This window comes from Lissotriton helveticus, chromosome 1_1 (assembly GCF_964261635.1).
Source record: "Lissotriton helveticus chromosome 1_1, aLisHel1.1, whole genome shotgun sequence".
Lineage (NCBI taxonomy): Eukaryota > Metazoa > Chordata > Amphibia > Caudata > Salamandridae > Lissotriton > Lissotriton helveticus.
This window is the reverse complement of record NC_136057.1, coordinates 1788468671-1788486373: the sequence shown is the minus strand read 5'-3', so window position 1 is coordinate 1788486373 and position 17703 is coordinate 1788468671. Positions and strand designations below refer to the sequence as shown.

Below are 17703 nucleotides of genomic sequence, written 5' to 3'. Positions count from 1 at the left end.
AATCGTCAAATACATAATAGTATAGCAGCAAAACGATTTTGGTAAAGTGCTTGAGCTCCAATGATTAGTAACTAGCAGCAAAAACGGTTTATAAAGTGCACATGCTGAATTGTAAACATAATAAAACAAGCATTTACAATGCAACGGTCTCGCCTTTGCCAAAGTTAGAGCTATTGGCATTGTAAATGACAACATTTTTATTTATGTGTTGGTTTTGAAAACAGATAAATAAATGGCACACAGATAAATAAATGGCATTGTCATTTACAATGTCAATAGCTTACTCTCTCGCAAATGCGAGACCTATTGCATTTGCACCCACACACACAGAGCCCCCCCCACACACACAGAGCCACACACAGAGCCCCCACACACACACATAGCCCCCCACACACACAGAGCCACACACACACAGAGAGCCACACACACAGAGCCACACACACACACAGAGCCCCCCCCACACACACACACACACACACAGAGAGCCCCCCACACACACACACACAGAGAGCCCCACACCCAGCCGCAACCCCATAACCACCTAGTGCCTCCCCCTACTACCTCCCGCAACAGACATCAGCTCCCTGTGTACCCTCATTCTACCCACCACTGGTGAGATGCGCCACACCCCTCCCCCACGTGATATTGGGAGTGATTAGAATGATGCTTAGTTGGGTTTGTTTTCCACCAGTCAAACCAAATAGTCTAGATTCTCCCGCTGGCATTGGATTATATCACTCGCAGCATGCCTACACAACTGGTCAGACAACATATTGTACAAGAGAGAAGCTCTGACACAGCAACTGATTTTGGCTTATCAGGGCTTTTGGTGCAATGGCTTTACTTTCTTTCGAATTGACGTGGTCCTGCTTGCTCAGACTTTCAATACGAAACTTTATTATAGTTATGTGTGAACTTTGACTGATATTAGTTTACATAAGTGTTACTTCTGCTAACTTTACTCATTTTGTTGTAGGATCTCGGGGCTCCGAGGAACAAGATTGTGAACTTTCCACCAGCTTTCAAAATATTACACAGCCATTGAATAACTTCCAGAGCCTTGAAAAAGTCTTGTACGAAGAGACACGTGTCAGCTGTCGTGTAATTTGCACTATACAAGAAACAGAACAAGTTATTGAAGTGAATGGAATCATCAGTCTTCTACGCTTGAAGTCTATTTTACCAATTTGGACCGGTTTTTCTGACGGACTATTTACTTTTCCCATGTGTGGTGCTCTGAACATTTGCATCTTGTACGAGGAGACACGTGTCGGCTGTCGTGTAATTTGCACTATACAAGAAACAGAACAAGTTATTGAAGTGAATGGAATCTTCAGTCTTCTACGCTTAGAGTCTATTTTACCAATTTGGACCGGTTTTTCTGACGGACGATTTACTTTTCCCATGTGTGGTGCTCTGGACATTTGCATGGTGTACATGTAGATTATTACTCCTGCAACTATGATAGTCCCCTACACCACCAGAAGATTAGGGTAACTCACTGTCTCTGAGGTACCCATTTGTTAAAGTAACAATGCTGGGCTGTTATCACCCACCTTGGTGGATAAGATAACAATATGTCGAGTTTTTTTACCTCGCAGTTTGTCTTGCAACCACGTGTGTTGCTGCATACAAGCATTCTTAAACTAAAGCAACAAGTAGCGTTGTCTCCCTTTAGTGAGGCTATTCTGACATTATACTGAAAAAGGAAAGAGGATTGGAACGTTGCATGATGTAATAAACGGGGAACCACGGTTTAATGTACTTGTGGCATTCTTCCCCAAAGTACATGTGAAATTTAGCTGGGGGTGGGGCTCACATTTCACCCCACTATCACACTCTACATCTGGACCCGGGTGGAGGACACAAAGGCAGGGTGAAATTATCGTAGAGGTCTCTGTCACTGGCTATCCCTTTGCAGCATTCAAGTCCATCGTTTTTCACCCACCTCTTCAGGTAGAGGAGCTGAAAATACATACGAACCAACCAACACAAGCATTGGCACCTGGTCTGTTAAGCGCACACACACACACCGTGTGTGCGCGGCGTTCCCTTCATAATAGGGAGGCAAAGCTGGTTTGGGTGTGCACTGCACACCCGACCACGTGCTCACTAGCCGACTAAGGGTCACCACCGCGTTACGGCCAGAGTCCTGGAACTGGCCCTAGTGAAAGATTAAGATGGTCCGACAGAGGCTAGAGTGAACATTCAGCCCCCAAAGTCCGGGCCGAATCTTGCTCTCAGCCACCAGAAGCCTTGCCCGCCCGAGGACTGACGCAGAGCTACACACATCGAGGGCACTACATTAGCATGTCCTTTAAGTGCCAAATAAAGAAATACTATCGGGCTTCTCAAATTACTCCCAAAACGACCTCATGTACTGGTCACCAACTGAATAAAATAAAGTAGCTCGTCAATGTTCACAAGCACTGCACACCCACGCCAGCCTTAGGGTGCGGATCCCAGTACGACATTTGAGGGGGCGGGGCGATGGACAACCACGGGCCTCCAATCGTGGTCCCTCCACCTCACCAGCTCCAGGCACCATTCTCAGTTGAAAAGTATCCGCGACAGTTTCAACACTTGGGAGAGGGCAGGCCCCACAAGCACATGAGTGTCTCTGCCCCACAGGGAGGAGTGTGAAGACAATGTGCGAGCACCAGTATCTTCAGAAGGCTGAAGCAAACAGACACCAACACTTGTGCACTTCAGTATTAGTAAGCTGGGACTGTGCTGCAGCCGCCCCCGCGGCGTCTAGGCGAGTCAGCAGCATTCACAGGTAGCTGGCACACCCTTCACCACTCGTCCCCAGCCAACGAAGCACTGCAACTTTACATGACAATGCAAGAGACACGTGCGAGGCCAACCCTTGGTGCACCACAGTACTACGTGTGTGCACACCAGGCAATTATTGTACACCGAGTCAATCCGAGGATATAGCACCTGTCCCCGGTGCACCAGAGGCTGATGCCGATGCACGAGCCCTTTCGAGAAGACCTCTCGACTCCAGAAGAGGACACCAAGGACGAGGGAGGTGGGGCCAATACCCACTCGCTTACTTTAACTGCCACGTGCAGAGACCCCCCCCACCCGAAACACAGAGCCATATGATGCGGAATGTGTCAGACTAAACTTAAATTGTTTGCAACACAGCCTAGTAATACAAAACTGGCCTCACGTCCTACCCTACAATGCAGTTTTAAACTTGCTGATGCACGCTTGACAACTCACCATGGTTCACATCTTACTAGTCATCCAAGTGTCTCGTTCTTTCACGCTCAGTCAGGGCACTGGGGTTATGTGCAGACGCTGCACAAACTACCACCAAGGCCTGTGTATCACTGAGGCGCCTGGGGGGGCTCCGCAGCGCCCAGAAGTGCGAGAGGCTGCGAGGGAGGCGGGAGGATGCTGCAAGCCGTCAGGAGGGCAGACAAACACCACCATGTTCCTCCGAGGCGATGCAGAAATGCCTCGGAGAAATGCAGCCTCATTTTGGGATTCGGGCGTGTTTTTCTTTCTCTCCTCTTCCCATTGGCTGGAAGGTAAAATTCCAGCCAATGGGAAGAGGAGAGAAAGAAAGTTAATTAAACACAGAGGGAGGTCCCAGGGGAGTATTTAAAGACCCTAACTGCTAAACCCCCTGACTATAAATGACACCAACAAAAATTAGCAGTGAGTCAGAAAAGGCCAATCAAATCATGTACCCAAAAGGACAAAAAAACTAAAAAAGGAGGGAAAAGTTATCAGTTAGAACGAGTTCCCATCAGTCCACCATCGAGACCGCCCTTCATCATCTGGGATCTCTTGTTCATTTCGAGATTGGGAAACCACAGAGACCTGGCAGGTATTATTGACCAAGTCAGGGGTGTCCCAAAATCATTACCACAGATGTGAAAAATGGGATGTCTAGTGAAGGACTGAATAGCAGTGCTAAAAAAGAGTGTGTAAGTGAATAAGAAAAGAGAAAAGACTCTAAAATTAGGTAGTGATAGGGGAAAACAACTTTAATATACACCCTCACACTCCTAAATCAATAAAAACAGTGCAAATAGTAGTGTAACAAAGAACTACTAGCAAAGATGTTAGGTCGACATGTTTCTGCAGTCCTTGGAGCCTATAGGTCTCCGGCTGCTTCCTCAGGACCATTAGTATGTATGTATGTATGTATTGGTATACTTTTATAGCGCGTGTCTGTCACCCAACGGGTATCCTGGCGCTTTGACTAAAAGGAGCCTGCTTCGCATCGTGCTGATTAAAAGAAACTAATGTATCCCATCCTTAGGAAACAGATGGGTTTTTAAGTTTTTCTTAAAAGAATTGAGATCATTCGTGCTTCTCAATCCCAGTGGAAGAGCATTCCATAGCCTAGCTGCCGTAAAGCTAAAAGATCGACCACCCAATCGTGATCTCAGAACTTTAGGCACCACAGCAAGGTAGGCAGAAGCCGAACGAAGGGATCTGGACGGAGTATACCAATGAAACATATTCTGTAATGGCATTGGGCCTTGTCCATTAGTGCTACTGCTATTTTTTTTTTTAAAGTAAACCATATCACCTGATACGTGTGAATCTATTCGTCTTCCCAACCCATTTGTTGGGAAGGAAAAGCCCCACCTCACCTGGCACCAGCTCAGGTAGTGGGTGCACGGCGCTCTCCGTCGGTACACCGGTCGTCATCTGAAGCTGTTTCTTTCTCTCCTCTTCCCATTGGCTGGAAGGTAAAATTCCAGCCTATGGGAAGAGGAGAGAAAGAAAGTTAAAAACACACATCCCAAAAAAACGGGGCTTGAACGGAGTGACGCCCCTCTACTCCAATGGCTGGCCTCCGTTTAGGAAGCCAGCCAATGGAGAAGAGGGGCGAGTTCAAGCCCCCACTCTAGGAGACATAAGATCTCTCCCTGCGACTGCGCAAGCGCAGCCTACGCAGGTCTCGACCTAAAAAGTGCTATGTACATATGTATTGTGAAGATCTTTACGCACTCAATATATGTTTAAAAATTGTTTAAAAAAAGCTAAAAATGTTAAAACACATCAGTTCGGATGGGGGGCTGGGGGGTGAACAGACAAATATCGGGCCTCTTCTGCAGTAACAATATTATACTTTAGAAAACAATTTCTTAAATATCTACGACGTATTAACTGTAATGCGGGATAAACAATTAAAACATGGTTCAAATCTTGTAGACCAGAGTTACATAAATGACAATACCTTTCATGTCTAGGGATAGCATCCCAAATTCCTGTTACAATTCGTAGGGGGAGTAAATTCAATCGCAATAGCAAAATCACCCTACGCACTCCATGTTTAAGGTTCCATACAACATATGGTTGGGGATTTTTGACAATACTACTCCCCACTATACAATCCATGTTACTATCTATCACTGGTGAGTTGTGCCCAAAGTCCCCAAGACACACGTTAATTGTGGTGGGCGATGCATGGCAGGATGGAACATTGTGTTTAAGGGCTGCTTTCTAGCGCCATGAAGTGGGATTGGGCATAGGCATATCACTCAAGGTGCTTGATTTAGTGGCAAACAGGGACTTTCAGGTGGCGTTCGACATGGTTTGTCATGACAGCTGATGGGTAAGCAGAGTAAAATCAGCCTAAATTATCCTTTATTGGCACTCAAGTATTTTAGGTCTACCTTAGCGGCAGCTTTAGCTGTTGTACCAGTCTCATGGTATCTAAATTGTTATACACACTGAAAAACCGAAGGTTGAAGTGACGGTATAGTTAGGCGAAAATTTCAGAGCCAGCTTAACGTTTTGACCTAAAAAATAATACAGAAACTCCCCAGTTATAGTTAGCAGAGGTAACTATTTCTTCTGCCCCACCATGCACTGTTATATATTACATCACTCATGACATGTTCTATGACCTCACTATTGACCTCACCCAAATTACTTTTATACACATTACTCTATAAATGAGTATGGCATTAGAGGTATAAACATAAGTACCAAATAGCTCAGAATAATATAAAGCATCATTAATGCCTTCACACATACAACCCCCCCTTTGGTCAAGCAAGCATCTGTGATGTGCTTACAATACACTTTTAGGTAACCAAGCTCATGGTGACAATCAACCACACAGGGGTGGGAAACCTTACTGCTCATGAAGTTCAATCAGTACACAACTATTCAGAGAAAACCAACTTCCTCCAGACCCTCAATCCCTGTTACATAAGTATTGCTCTACTACAGAAAGCCCTTAGCCTGTATTACACCCTTCACAATTACTGAACATTTTGTGAGAAATTAAGCAGGCATGAGTAGAAAAGTATGTACTATAAACAGTGTACAACCTATGCAAAGACTTTATCTATATTAGAGGAGGTGGTGTGTGGCCCCACTCTCTGAGCCTAAATGGGCCAGAGTAACCCATCCCCTGGAATCAAAGATTAATAGGAGCATTTGGCCCCCCTCCCCAAGCCTTTAAAGGCCCTGGGGACCCCATCCCCTGGCGCCAACCATTAACAGTAGGGGAAGGGGCCACGTGGCTCCCCTTCACAAGCCTTAAGAGGACGCAGGAACCTTATGCCCCAGGGCCTTTAGTATTTTAATTGGGTGCTCTAGTGCCCATCCGGGCAAGCCCCACAACAAATACTGTTGGGGGCCATAGGGGGAGCCCCAGGACTGCAGCAGCCCCCGAGGGCTTCCTGCATGGTACGGGAGCCGGCACTGCTCCTGCCCTTAAGGAGTAGCCGTTGTTGCCTGCTCTTTCCGGGTAGGAGCAATGTCTGGTACCCTGCCAGAAGGTGCACGGCAAGGAAACAAGTCTGTTCCCAGTCGGCAGGAGCGTTTTTAGGTCTTGCCAGAGCCAGCGCGCATACGCTGCTCTGCGAGGCTTCTAGTAAGGACTTTAGACTCAGACCATACGCTTGTGCGTGTGTTTTTTTATTTGCTCACACGCGATTGGCCTTTGGGTGCGTCTTTCTAAGAAAGACAGCACGCAATTGTCCAAAGGTGGGTGTATGTCCCGCCTTCTCTCTCCCCTGGCCTAGGGAGCGAGAAGCAGCGCAGCCAGGTGCCAGCTGCATACCTCACATTCCTTGCAGTGTGCGCACACCGGACTGGTTAAGCTTCTGGTGAGCCACAGTTTGGAGGCCCATTAGAAAGCTCAACGTTGTATCTCCTGTCATAAAAAAAGGCTTGGTGATTCGGTATGCCTGGGGCTGGGCATGGAGTGAGTGACTGAGTGCGGGGTAGTTTCTTCTACCCCGGACTTACCCTAAGTGACGAACTGTGCCTTTTAATGTCCAAGGCTGTGTGTGAAGTTTGCGTCAGATTAAATATTGCATGCGAATTCACTGCGTGTAGTACTCTCAGAATGTTCCTCTTCCATGACTCGAGGCCTTTTAGATGCCTGCGTATTAACGAAAAAGGCTAGACTAGCCCAGGGTGTTGGTTACCAAGCAGCTGTGAGACAACATGGCTGCCAGTTATTTACTGAAATGCAATCGTTTGCATGACCTTCAAGATGTTATCTTGACTTTTTCCATGAGTTAACGGCGTCTTTTGAAGAAAGAAATGCCCAATAAATCATACGTAGGTTGTTACCCCCCCCCCCGCTTGCATTTAATGCCGCCTTTGTTTTACCCCTTTGTCGTGCTCATATTTATGCCTCGTCTGCAGCCTTCAACCAACACACTGGCATCTGTAAGGCGAGACTCCCGCTGGGTTTCTACTTCGATGCAAAGAATTATATGTCCAATACGCGTCTTCTATACAGTGTTTCTCTTCTTTGTAGACAAGAACAGTCCAGAACCTATCAGCTCTGTATTTGTTTGGCGCATATATTATTTCGAATGATATTTTTTCTAAGGACTTCCACGCTACATAAGTATTATTTATTTGATATAGTTCTCTGCTGAGAACAACAAATTTCATACAAAACAAAGGCAATTACTATACATATAAAACAATCAATTCAAATTTAAAAAGATTTTACAAATTTAAACAAGTTAAGACATACGAATTCATCTGGGGGAAGAGTTAAAAAGCGTGATCAAATTCTGCATGGATGCGCTGTTATATCTAAATTGTAATAGTTTTAAATAAAGCCTTCTAGCCTCAACCAATATCGGGTTTGGGCATACACTCCACCATTGCAGAGATCACAAATGCTGGTAACTTGTTCTTTGTGAGTCCATTTAGAAGTCAGTGAGATAAAAGGGAGTAACTCAAACCTCAATAAAATTACACTACATGTGTACTTTCAGTCCAGGTCTCCTGTTTTTTAGCCTGGCCCTCCCACCCCCCTTAAACAAACACCCCACAGAAGTCTGGAATACTGCCTCCTCGCCCTGGGGCCGCTGGTGGCATTCTCGGGTCTGTCATTGTGGCTCTATTCCTGAGCCAGTACGGCCCAGGCCTGCCTGTTACCATGGCAACTGCAGTCCCTCCTGATTGCTGTTAGAGTTCCCATCTGGCTGGTGTGACGAGTATTTTCATGCCCCGGCAGGTACAAACAAGCATTTGCAATGCAATAGGTCTCGCATTTACACAAGTTTGAGCTATTGACATTGCATTGTGTCGGCCTCTTGCGGAGTCCATTTTGGGCAACGTTGAGGAAAGAGCAAGTGATTGGCTATTTCACTGCAATCTGCGGATGAATACATTTATGACCGATGCCTCGGTCTTCGCAGAAGTTCTTTGGTGGGCAAGAGCGAGCTACGCTGAGGGTGGACTATTATTACCATTATTGGCGGAATTGTTTACAACTAGAGGTGGCCAGGATATGCGTATTATTTAGGGCTGTCAGGTTTGACACTGATTAAACAAATGAAGGATGGTTCGCAATTGGTGTAGGACATGTGGGCAGGCAGCTGTATTGTTTGGCTCTAGTTTGTGCCTAGGACAGGCGCTTTGAGACATGCTTCTGTAGACAAAGCCAGGCGAAAATTAAAGAGGGCTGTGCAAGTTATTTGCCATCCTATCGGAATTGTGAAATTAACACTTTGCAGAACTAAAGAGGTGAATTGAGTATTTGTTTAGGTCTGATGGTGTCAATTTATCGAAGTTGACAAGAATTATTAGCAATGGTGTGCAACGAGAAACTGTCATATAAGAGAAGTTAAAAGAGGTGACACTTTAATGTGGCAGGAAAACACCTTCCTAGGTGTTTACCGAGGTGGCTGTATTTTGGGGGGTGGAGAATCAGGTGTGGGTATATCCACCCCTGAAAGGGGGAGGGGGTAGGTTTGAGGATGTGGAGCAAGCCAAAGAGGAGTTTTATTTTTAAAGTTTTATATAGCGCTAGCTAGACCCGTTGGTATCAGAGCGCTTTACAAATACACTGTGAAAAACAAAAAGGACAATTACATTACATAGAAGGCTGGCAGTGAGTAAGCAAACCAAGGATAATGAATACAGCATGAAAAATAAATAACAGTGCAACGGAGGGGGAAGAGAACAATAAAAAGAAAGTGATTAGCATAGTTCGTTCACTAACTATCCTTGAATGGGAGTCACCTCGGGCAGGGGCGGCCATAGGCATGTGCAAGCTGTGCACCTGCACAGGGCCGCCAAACCCCAGGGGCCACCACGCCAATATATATCCTTAATATAATGATCCTCTGAGGATGGATACATATTTGCGTGGTGGCACCTGGCAGGGATTTAGCGGCCTCCGGCTCTGTGCCACTTCCAAACACCCTGACCCCGGTGCCCCGCCCGGACCCCCCTTCCGGGGGCCCCCTACCTACGCTCCCTGCCCAGGGCCGCCATGAGCCCAGAGCCGCCGCTGACTCGGGTATTGAAGTCTAGGTAAGTTGACGTTAGTCAGGAAAGTTTTTGCTAAGGAGATGGAGTTTCAGGTCCCTTTTGAAACAGGAGAAGGAGGGGTTGCATCCGAGGACTCCGGGGAGAGCGTTCCATATCCTGGGGAGTTTGTTTCGGAGATGAGTGTTTGGGTGCGAGAGAGATTTGGCAATGTAAAGGAAGAGTTGTAGAAGGGAAGATGAAAGGATGATGTTGCGAGATGAGGTGAATCTTTCGGGGTATGTTACAAAGTTGTGGAGTTTATGAGAGGGGGTGTCGGGATTTGTTACAAAGTTGTGGAGTTTATGAGAGGGGGTGTCAGGATTTGTTACAAAGTTGTGGAGTTTATGAGAGGGGGTGTCAGGATTTTTTTTTTCCCGAAAGAGTTGTATATAGCGCGAACTAGACCCGAACCTAGGGTATCAGAGCGATTTTATATGGAGCACCAGTTTCGTTACATAAGGACACATTCATTTTTTGTTCGGCACGGGGAGATTAAGTGATTTTACCCAGAATCACAGGATGTTGAGCGTCTTGCCGAGACTCCAGCCCGGTTCCCCAGTTTCGAGGTCGACCGCTCTAGCCGTAAGTGTACATCCTCCAAGTCTAAGGATATATTATGTAGTAGTGATAACGATTATTTTGTTTGCATATATAAATAAATGAATGTTGATAACTGCAGCAAAAGGAGCCTTTTATTGCTATAACAGGATTGTGGTTGGCTCTCTATTGCACGAGGAGTATGGTTTCACTTCCGGCACAAACCAAGGCGTCAGAGCAGAAAAAGATTTGGGCCAGATAAGGCTCAACATCCTGCTCTCCTAGCCGCGGGACTTCGCACCGCTAGAACCTGCACTTCTTCGTTGGGGCTCCCTTAAATCCTAAGAATGGATTCGAGATCACTAGCGCCTAGAAGTGGGTTTAGTCTCCAGCAGCACCTCGATGCAGGTTCCCAGAGGTATAAATAGATAGATGGGCATTTCTGCAGAAGGAGCAGAAGGATGCTCGGGAGTCTTGCTGTGTAAATGAGCCTTACCAACTGTATAAACTACACCATGAAAGCTCCGCATTGCACAACCTCTGGGTTGGTTTAATAAGTAATGACGTTCGTTGTTCCTCAAATACGTAAAGTGCTCCGACACCTTCTTCCAGAGCCAAAGCGTTACATAAAGAGTAAATAAATAGCGGCCATCATGGGACTCTGGCCTGGCTGCGCCTCCTAGTGACAGGAACCGGTTCGACCTGTCCTTCCCGGGTGAAAGGTCAGAAAGAGTGGTTGGCCGCGAGTTGTCAGAAAACAGGCCGAAGCCCCAATAAACTGCCTGAAAGCCGGACAGTGCCAGCAAGCACCTGTTGACTGATTTTACCGCACATTCAGAGGCTGCACCAAAGCCAGCCAAGATAAAACCACAAGGAAAACTGGCATTACAGCAGCGACTGGCATGGGGAAGAGGCATAAACCAGAGGGAACATGCCTTCACGGCTGACTCTGTCCGGTGCGAGCCCGCACCCCTCCAAGAGAAGCGCACTTGCATCCTTAGCTGCCAACTACACCTGTGTCACCGAGTGAAACTCCGTTCGGTCCTGCTCGAGTTCCCAGCGCTTAGCATTCTGGGACATGTAGTTCCATTGTATTTAGTTAGGGCCTTGGAAGCTTCCAGCATCTAAAGCGTTACGGGATTTTTTTAAAAAAAAAAGCGTGCTCCTTGAGAATAACTCGCATTGAGCTACTTGGAAACCACTTAAATTAGAACTCTTAGTTGCTAGTTGGAAAATAAGTTTCTTTATCGTTTTACTCCCCAAAACACTGACACATTGGACGACAAATTTGGGGTTTGGAGGAAAAGTGCCAAAAGATGCAGGTGGGTCGTCTAGAGAGATTGCATGTTCGCGCAAAATAGTGACTGTCTCACGAGTTAAACCACTTACCTCTGGTTTGGCGACAGGCCCCATTCGGAGATCCGCCCTGGCAGCTTCTGGCGCTTGATGGAAGGGTCGGATTGCGGGGGCAGAGAGGGGCCCTCTTGACTCTAGCTCCTTGAGGACCAGCTGCGAGTTTCACTGCCACAGCTCTCCTGTTGCTGGACTTCGCTCTCTACAGCTCCTGCGCCCTGAAGTATTCCCCGAGCCCCTCCCTCTCCCCCACGGCCCCCTTGAGCCCCATTGTGTACTGGGGAACCATGGCCTCCTCCCCTTGTTTTCGCACCCTAGGACCCGACGCGCTCTCCTCCCCCACCCCAGCAGGTAAACAGCATCAAGCAGGGAGGGAGAGTCCCTTCCCCTCCTCTCCCCAGGCTCAGGCCGGCCTTCCTGGGAGGAAACTCATTAACTTGGACTCTTCCTCCTGTTTGACAAGCAACTTTGTTTTTCTGTTAATTTGTGGTGGGATTGTTGAACCTTTTCATTTGTCTGCAAGAGCCCATCAGAGGTGGTGAAGAAAAGGGGCCGGGACAGGAGCAGTAGGTGGCACTGACGGGGGGAGGGGGGGTGTTGTTACAAAATATTGAGAAATTATACACTACATTTCTACATTTTTGAGGCCCAGAATAGATACACCCACTCAGTACTCCCATGTCATGTGGCACTTTAAACTTGTCCGGCATTTTATGACAACAGCACTCTGCATTCTGGGACTAGTAGGTTTGCCGTTCGCCTGTGTCAGTTTTATATAGCGCGAATATGCCCTAAATGCATTGGAATGCTTTACACGACAACCAGATTACATTATACGGGGTCTGTTTCATTTTTTAAACATTTTATTTGACTTATTTTTGTTGTATTTTATTTTTTACAGCGAACACCAGGGCGAAGGAACGCTGTGCAGAAACTGATATATATATATATATATATATATATATATTAGGTGTAGTGCATAATAGCTTACAAAATAGGAAAGAGCTGGAAACTATGGAACGAGGCTTCTGTCACAGTATCAACAAAGGGAGTGGGGGTGGGATTTCCGTAGTTTCGGGAGAGATTACCCCCCCCCCGAATTCCTCTTTCAAAGTTTTGTGTCCAAGAGCGTTGTAACTTCGAGTCATGACTGAAATATCCCAGGAGGCAAAGCGCAGTCGCTTAAAAACGAGAGCGAGTTCAAGGTGTCACACGTATATAGTGACGCCATAGCTGCTCCAGAGAGGCCCTGGGTGGGAGGATGTGGCGTCACGGCCAGCGCTGTCTACCTTGGAACTGGAGTCGCAGGTTCTAGTCCCGGCGTCCTGATCTGAGCAAATCGGGTCGAGTTCCCTCTAAATAAAACTGCAAATAAATAAATAAATCAATAATGCAAGGACCTCGAGAGACCTGTATATGGTGAAACTGGCAGACACGGGAGGAAGCTGGAGAGCAGGGACAGTGGAAGCAACAGCAACTCACTGAAGCTGTGTGTACAGCGCTAGGAGACTGTAAACAAAGCGATCGGTGCGCTATACCAGCACAACGTGTGACTCGACCGCATCTAGTCACCCCTACGCGAATCCCGCCCTCCTCCTTGAGCTGTAAGAGGACACCAATGGGACGCCCAGCTGTGAGTTTAGGAAGTTTCGGGATCGTAAATGGTGGTTTCTATCGCCGGGGTTTGCATCACAATGTAAATTGGGGGTGGGTGAGGCAAGGAGGGGCCTGGGGAGATACATAGGCTGTGAAAGTCCCTGGAGATTCACGACCCCCACCGGGGTAATCGCGCAGGAGGGACAGTGGCGTGACATCGGTCCCTGCAGTGTGGGAGAGCCCCCTCCGGCACTGGGCACGGGCCCCTTGACTGAGAGCTCTTGTGGAGGTCCCCCTTCATGTACTTTGCAGGCTCGCCCGTCAAGTTTCATTATGCCACTGAGAAGTGTACATATAGACGCACTAAAAAAATCAGAGTGCTGGCATCACACAGGACCCCGTGTGTAAGTGGAATATGTGCCCCACCTCGCAGTATGTGAGTGGGTAGCCTGGTAGGTGCTTCTGTCTGTGTGTGGGCATTCTCTGCCCTGCCGTCCCTCAGTATGAGTAAAGCCTGTGCAGATCGTCCTATGCATGGGTTGCATGTGGCCCACTGGCCTGTGCCAAGTAACGGTGCCCCCCTCAATCTTGGTATTTAAAGACACTTGATCCGGACCTGAACGTGTCATCTATAAATCAGTGATGTCAGGTTTGTGTTCAATGGATGCAACAATTGACTACAACACCCAGAATGCACTAGGCTATCACACAAACGCCCAGTACTCGAAATAGGGTCCATAATGGTATGATGAGAACTGGTCACCCTTCCTCTGCCCCTAATGCTTGTGTGCGTGGCCTGTTATCCCGTAATTGAGATTTTCCTACCTTAGGTGTCAGAAAGGTTAGATTTTATTAGAGACATGGAGATGAGTATTCTGCTTTCTTTTCTTGCTTTAATATCAACAGCAGTCAAGAAGGACAAGTATTGGCATAGCCAGTAGGTCTCGCCTTTGGGACCTTATAAGTGTTTATCCAGAGCTATTGGCTCTGCCAATGTCTTTAAGCTATGTTGAAGAGCAGTGTGGCTGCTGTGCAGCATGTTGAAAAGTTATAATAACAAGCATTTACAATGCAACGGTCTCGCCTTCGGAAAAGTTACAGCTATTGGCATTGTAAATGACAAACTTTTTATTTATGTGTTGGTTTTGAAAACGGATAAATAAATGGCATTGTCATTTACAATACCAATAGCTTAATCTTTCGCAAATACGAGTGGAGTGGCTCACTGGTTAGAGGCGGCAGACCCGGAAGCAGAGAACGGTCCGGGACCAGGGTTCAATTCCCGACGCGGCAGGGTCGTGGACCAGGGTCAGCGGACTCGATAATTCTCGCCTCGGTGCCTACTCTAACCAGGGATCACACTCGGCAACTCTGGGCATTAGCTAGCCTCATCTCTACAACGGCCCCCCACATTCGCCGGGGATGCCTGGTTTCACCTTGGAGATACCCAGTAGGGACCATCTCACAGGGATAGCCAGGACGGGTTCCCCAGCGGTCTACAGCGCCACGACGCCTCAGGGCAGCAGTGCGCTTTACAAGACACATACATTTACATTTACATTTACGAGACCTATTGCATTTGCACCACACCCACACACAGAGAACCACACACACACAGAGCCACACACACACACAGCCACACACAGAGCGCATTACACACACAGAGCGCACCACACACACACAGAGCGCACCACACACACACAGAGCGCACCACACACACACACAGAGCGCACCACACACACACACACACACACACACACACACACACACTCTCTCTCTCACTCTCTCTCTCACTCTCACTCTCACTCTCACTCTCACTCTCACTCTCTTACTTCTCAGATAGGAGCGCGCAGTCAGTAGTTATCTTGAAAATCTGCTATGGATTAGCCTTGTGTAAAAACACAAGTTCTAAGTGTGATGAAGCGACATGGTTTACACCTATGGGAGTGGGTTTGGTTGCACATTAACGTTCTTGAATAAGCAACTGTAATAATGCAAGGCCCTTGAGGAGTCGCGTTGTTGGTGCAAGGTTGTCTTGCCTTTGAAGTTTGTGCAGGAACAGCGACCTAGTACTCAATGACCGAAGAATGGAAAATCTAAGGTTCAAAATCACACAAGCAGATCCTCGCTGATAACCCTGTGAAAGTAAAACGTTAAAATGTACGGGGGGGGGTCAATTTTGATACTAGGAGCAAATGTGCTGTTTTTCCGTGTTTTTTTTTCCCCCATGGGGGTGTTGGACCTCTCCTCATACCACCGCCCTCTAGCCCCGCGCCGCACTCACCGCTGCTGTAGCTTCTGCTCCGGTGCATCCTCCAGGCGGTGGCGGCAGGCAGCCCAAAGTAAAACGTTAAAATGTACGGGGCTAGTCGATTTTGATACTAGGAGCAAATGTGCTGCTTTTCCGTGGTTTTTTTTCCCCATGGGGTGTTGGACCTCTCCTCATACCACCGCCCTCTAGCCCTGTGCCACACTCACCGCTGCTGTAGCTTCTGCTCCGGTGCATCCTCCAGAAAGCGGCAGCAGGCAGCCCCTGCTCTCCCCCCCTAGGCCTGAGTCGGTTTAAGCTCACCCGGAGGCTCCGGAGCAGCCTACGTGGCAGGAAGAGAGCCATGGTCTGCCCCGCTTCCTTTCTGCCCCGGTAACCCTCCGCTGACCTCTCCGGAGCGAGGAAAGCAGTGTGAGCAGCACAGGCCGGGGGAGGGGCTGCGCGCAGCCCTCACACTGGCGGAAAGGGAGCAGGTGAAAGACCATGGCGGGGAGCGGATTCCCTTCAAGCCTTCGCGGCTCAATGCTGTTTGGGAGGTGGAAGGGGAAGTAGGAGAGGGGGGAGTGATAGGAATGAAAGCGCTTGCGGCCGCATGCTGGCAAATGGTGACCTGCAGAGCGCGTGAATGGAAAGAGCAGCCGCGGTCGCTTTGAAAACAGCAGGGGGACGGGAGCAAAGGAAATGCGAACACCTGGAGGGGGCCGGAAGCAAAGTAAAACACAACAGGAAATTTAAAAAAAACCAAGCGCTCGAGCGCTCGCCATTTGTGTATATGCCCCGTCCTTTTCAGATTGGGGCGTGTTTTCTAGGATGTGAACAACCAAAAACACGCCCCCCAGTCTGAAAGGGACATGCTTAAAAAGTAGAACATTTACCTGGATTAAATGCATCAAATGTACTGTCTGCTGTTTCAGTGAGTAAAGTTAAATCCATTAAATGACAAGGGAGGGAGGGCTGGTCCAGTGAGAGGTATGCACGGTCGGTTCCGGCCGCTCTTATGCCACCAATAATGTCCCTCCCTAAAAAAAAAATCACGCTGAAACGCTCCCACAAAACTGCCCCCTGGTATACGGAGGCTCTCAGGGATAAGAAACTCCAATGCAGAAAAATCGAAAGACGATGGCGTTTAGATTACACTCCAGGAAATAAAATTCGCTACCGAGAGTCAATCAGTGAATACAAAGCAGAAGTCAAAGCTGCCCAGGCTACATGTTTTTCGAACAGAATTCTCCTAGCCAGATCAAAACCTAAAGACATTTTTCAAATTGTGAAAAAAACTAACAAAACCCCCACCCAGCCTGCACGATACAAAATCCACAACTCACTGCAACAACGTAGCTGAATTTTTTCATCAAAAAGTTAATAAAATATATTCAGCTTTCCCCCCTAGTGGCTCCATCTCCTTAGCCCGGACCAATAAAGTTATACCAAACCCCTCCCTTCAGCCTCAACCCACTCTGACTCACTTCCCTCCCATGGATCTTGCAACCCTTGATTCCATAGCTCAGAAAGTAAAATCTGGTTCCCCTGACGATCCAGCCCCGCCAGACATTATAATGTCAGCATCCCAGTTTACACTGCCAACTATTAGGGATGTCTTGAATGCTTCTATCATTTCTGGCACTGTCCCTCCTGTCTGGAAACGGGCCATGGTCCGATCACTGTTGAAAAAATCCAATCTGGACCCGTCAGATTTCAGAAACTACCGGCCCATCTCCCTGCTCCCGTGGGTGAGCAAAATTCTGGAAAGATACATCAATCTCCAACTGGTAAAATTTCTAGAAGACCACCAATTGTTAGACCCCACCCAGACGGGCTTCAGACCCAAACACGGGACCGAAGCCGCCCTCCTTATGGTCACTGAGGAATCCAGAAAAATCCTGGATCAAGGAGGATCAGTGGCAGTGATCCTCCTTCACCTCAGCGCGGCATTCGACACGGTCAGCCATGACACCTTGCTGTACCGTCTGTCTAGCGCCGGAATCAAGGATAAAGCCTGGCTCTGGCTCAAATCCTTCCTGGAGGACAGATCCTTTCGAGTTTTCGATGGTGAGTCTGTGTCCACCAGTAGACCACTAAGGTGCGGAGTTCCCCAGGGCTCCTCTTTAAGCCCCGCACTTTTCAACATCTATATGAGGCCACTGGCTGATGTCGTCCGCCCATTTGGGGTTAAGATT

The 17703-nt window shown here is 47.8% G+C and overlaps 1 protein-coding gene across 1 annotated transcript in view; it reads right to left on the bottom strand.

Annotated features, from left to right (window-relative positions):
• LOC144774545 (rab11 family-interacting protein 4A-like) overlaps nucleotides 1-12166 on the bottom strand; it is a 100435-nt gene extending 88269 nt beyond the window's left edge. Inside the window, exon 1 of the mRNA XM_078659187.1 lies at nucleotides 11698-12166. Coding sequence (XP_078515313.1) covers nucleotides 11698-11721 — 24 coding nt within the window. The 5' untranslated portion in view covers nucleotides 11722-12166. The remainder of the gene's footprint in view (nucleotides 1-11697) is intronic.
• Nucleotides 12167-17703: the final 5537 nt, after the last annotated feature.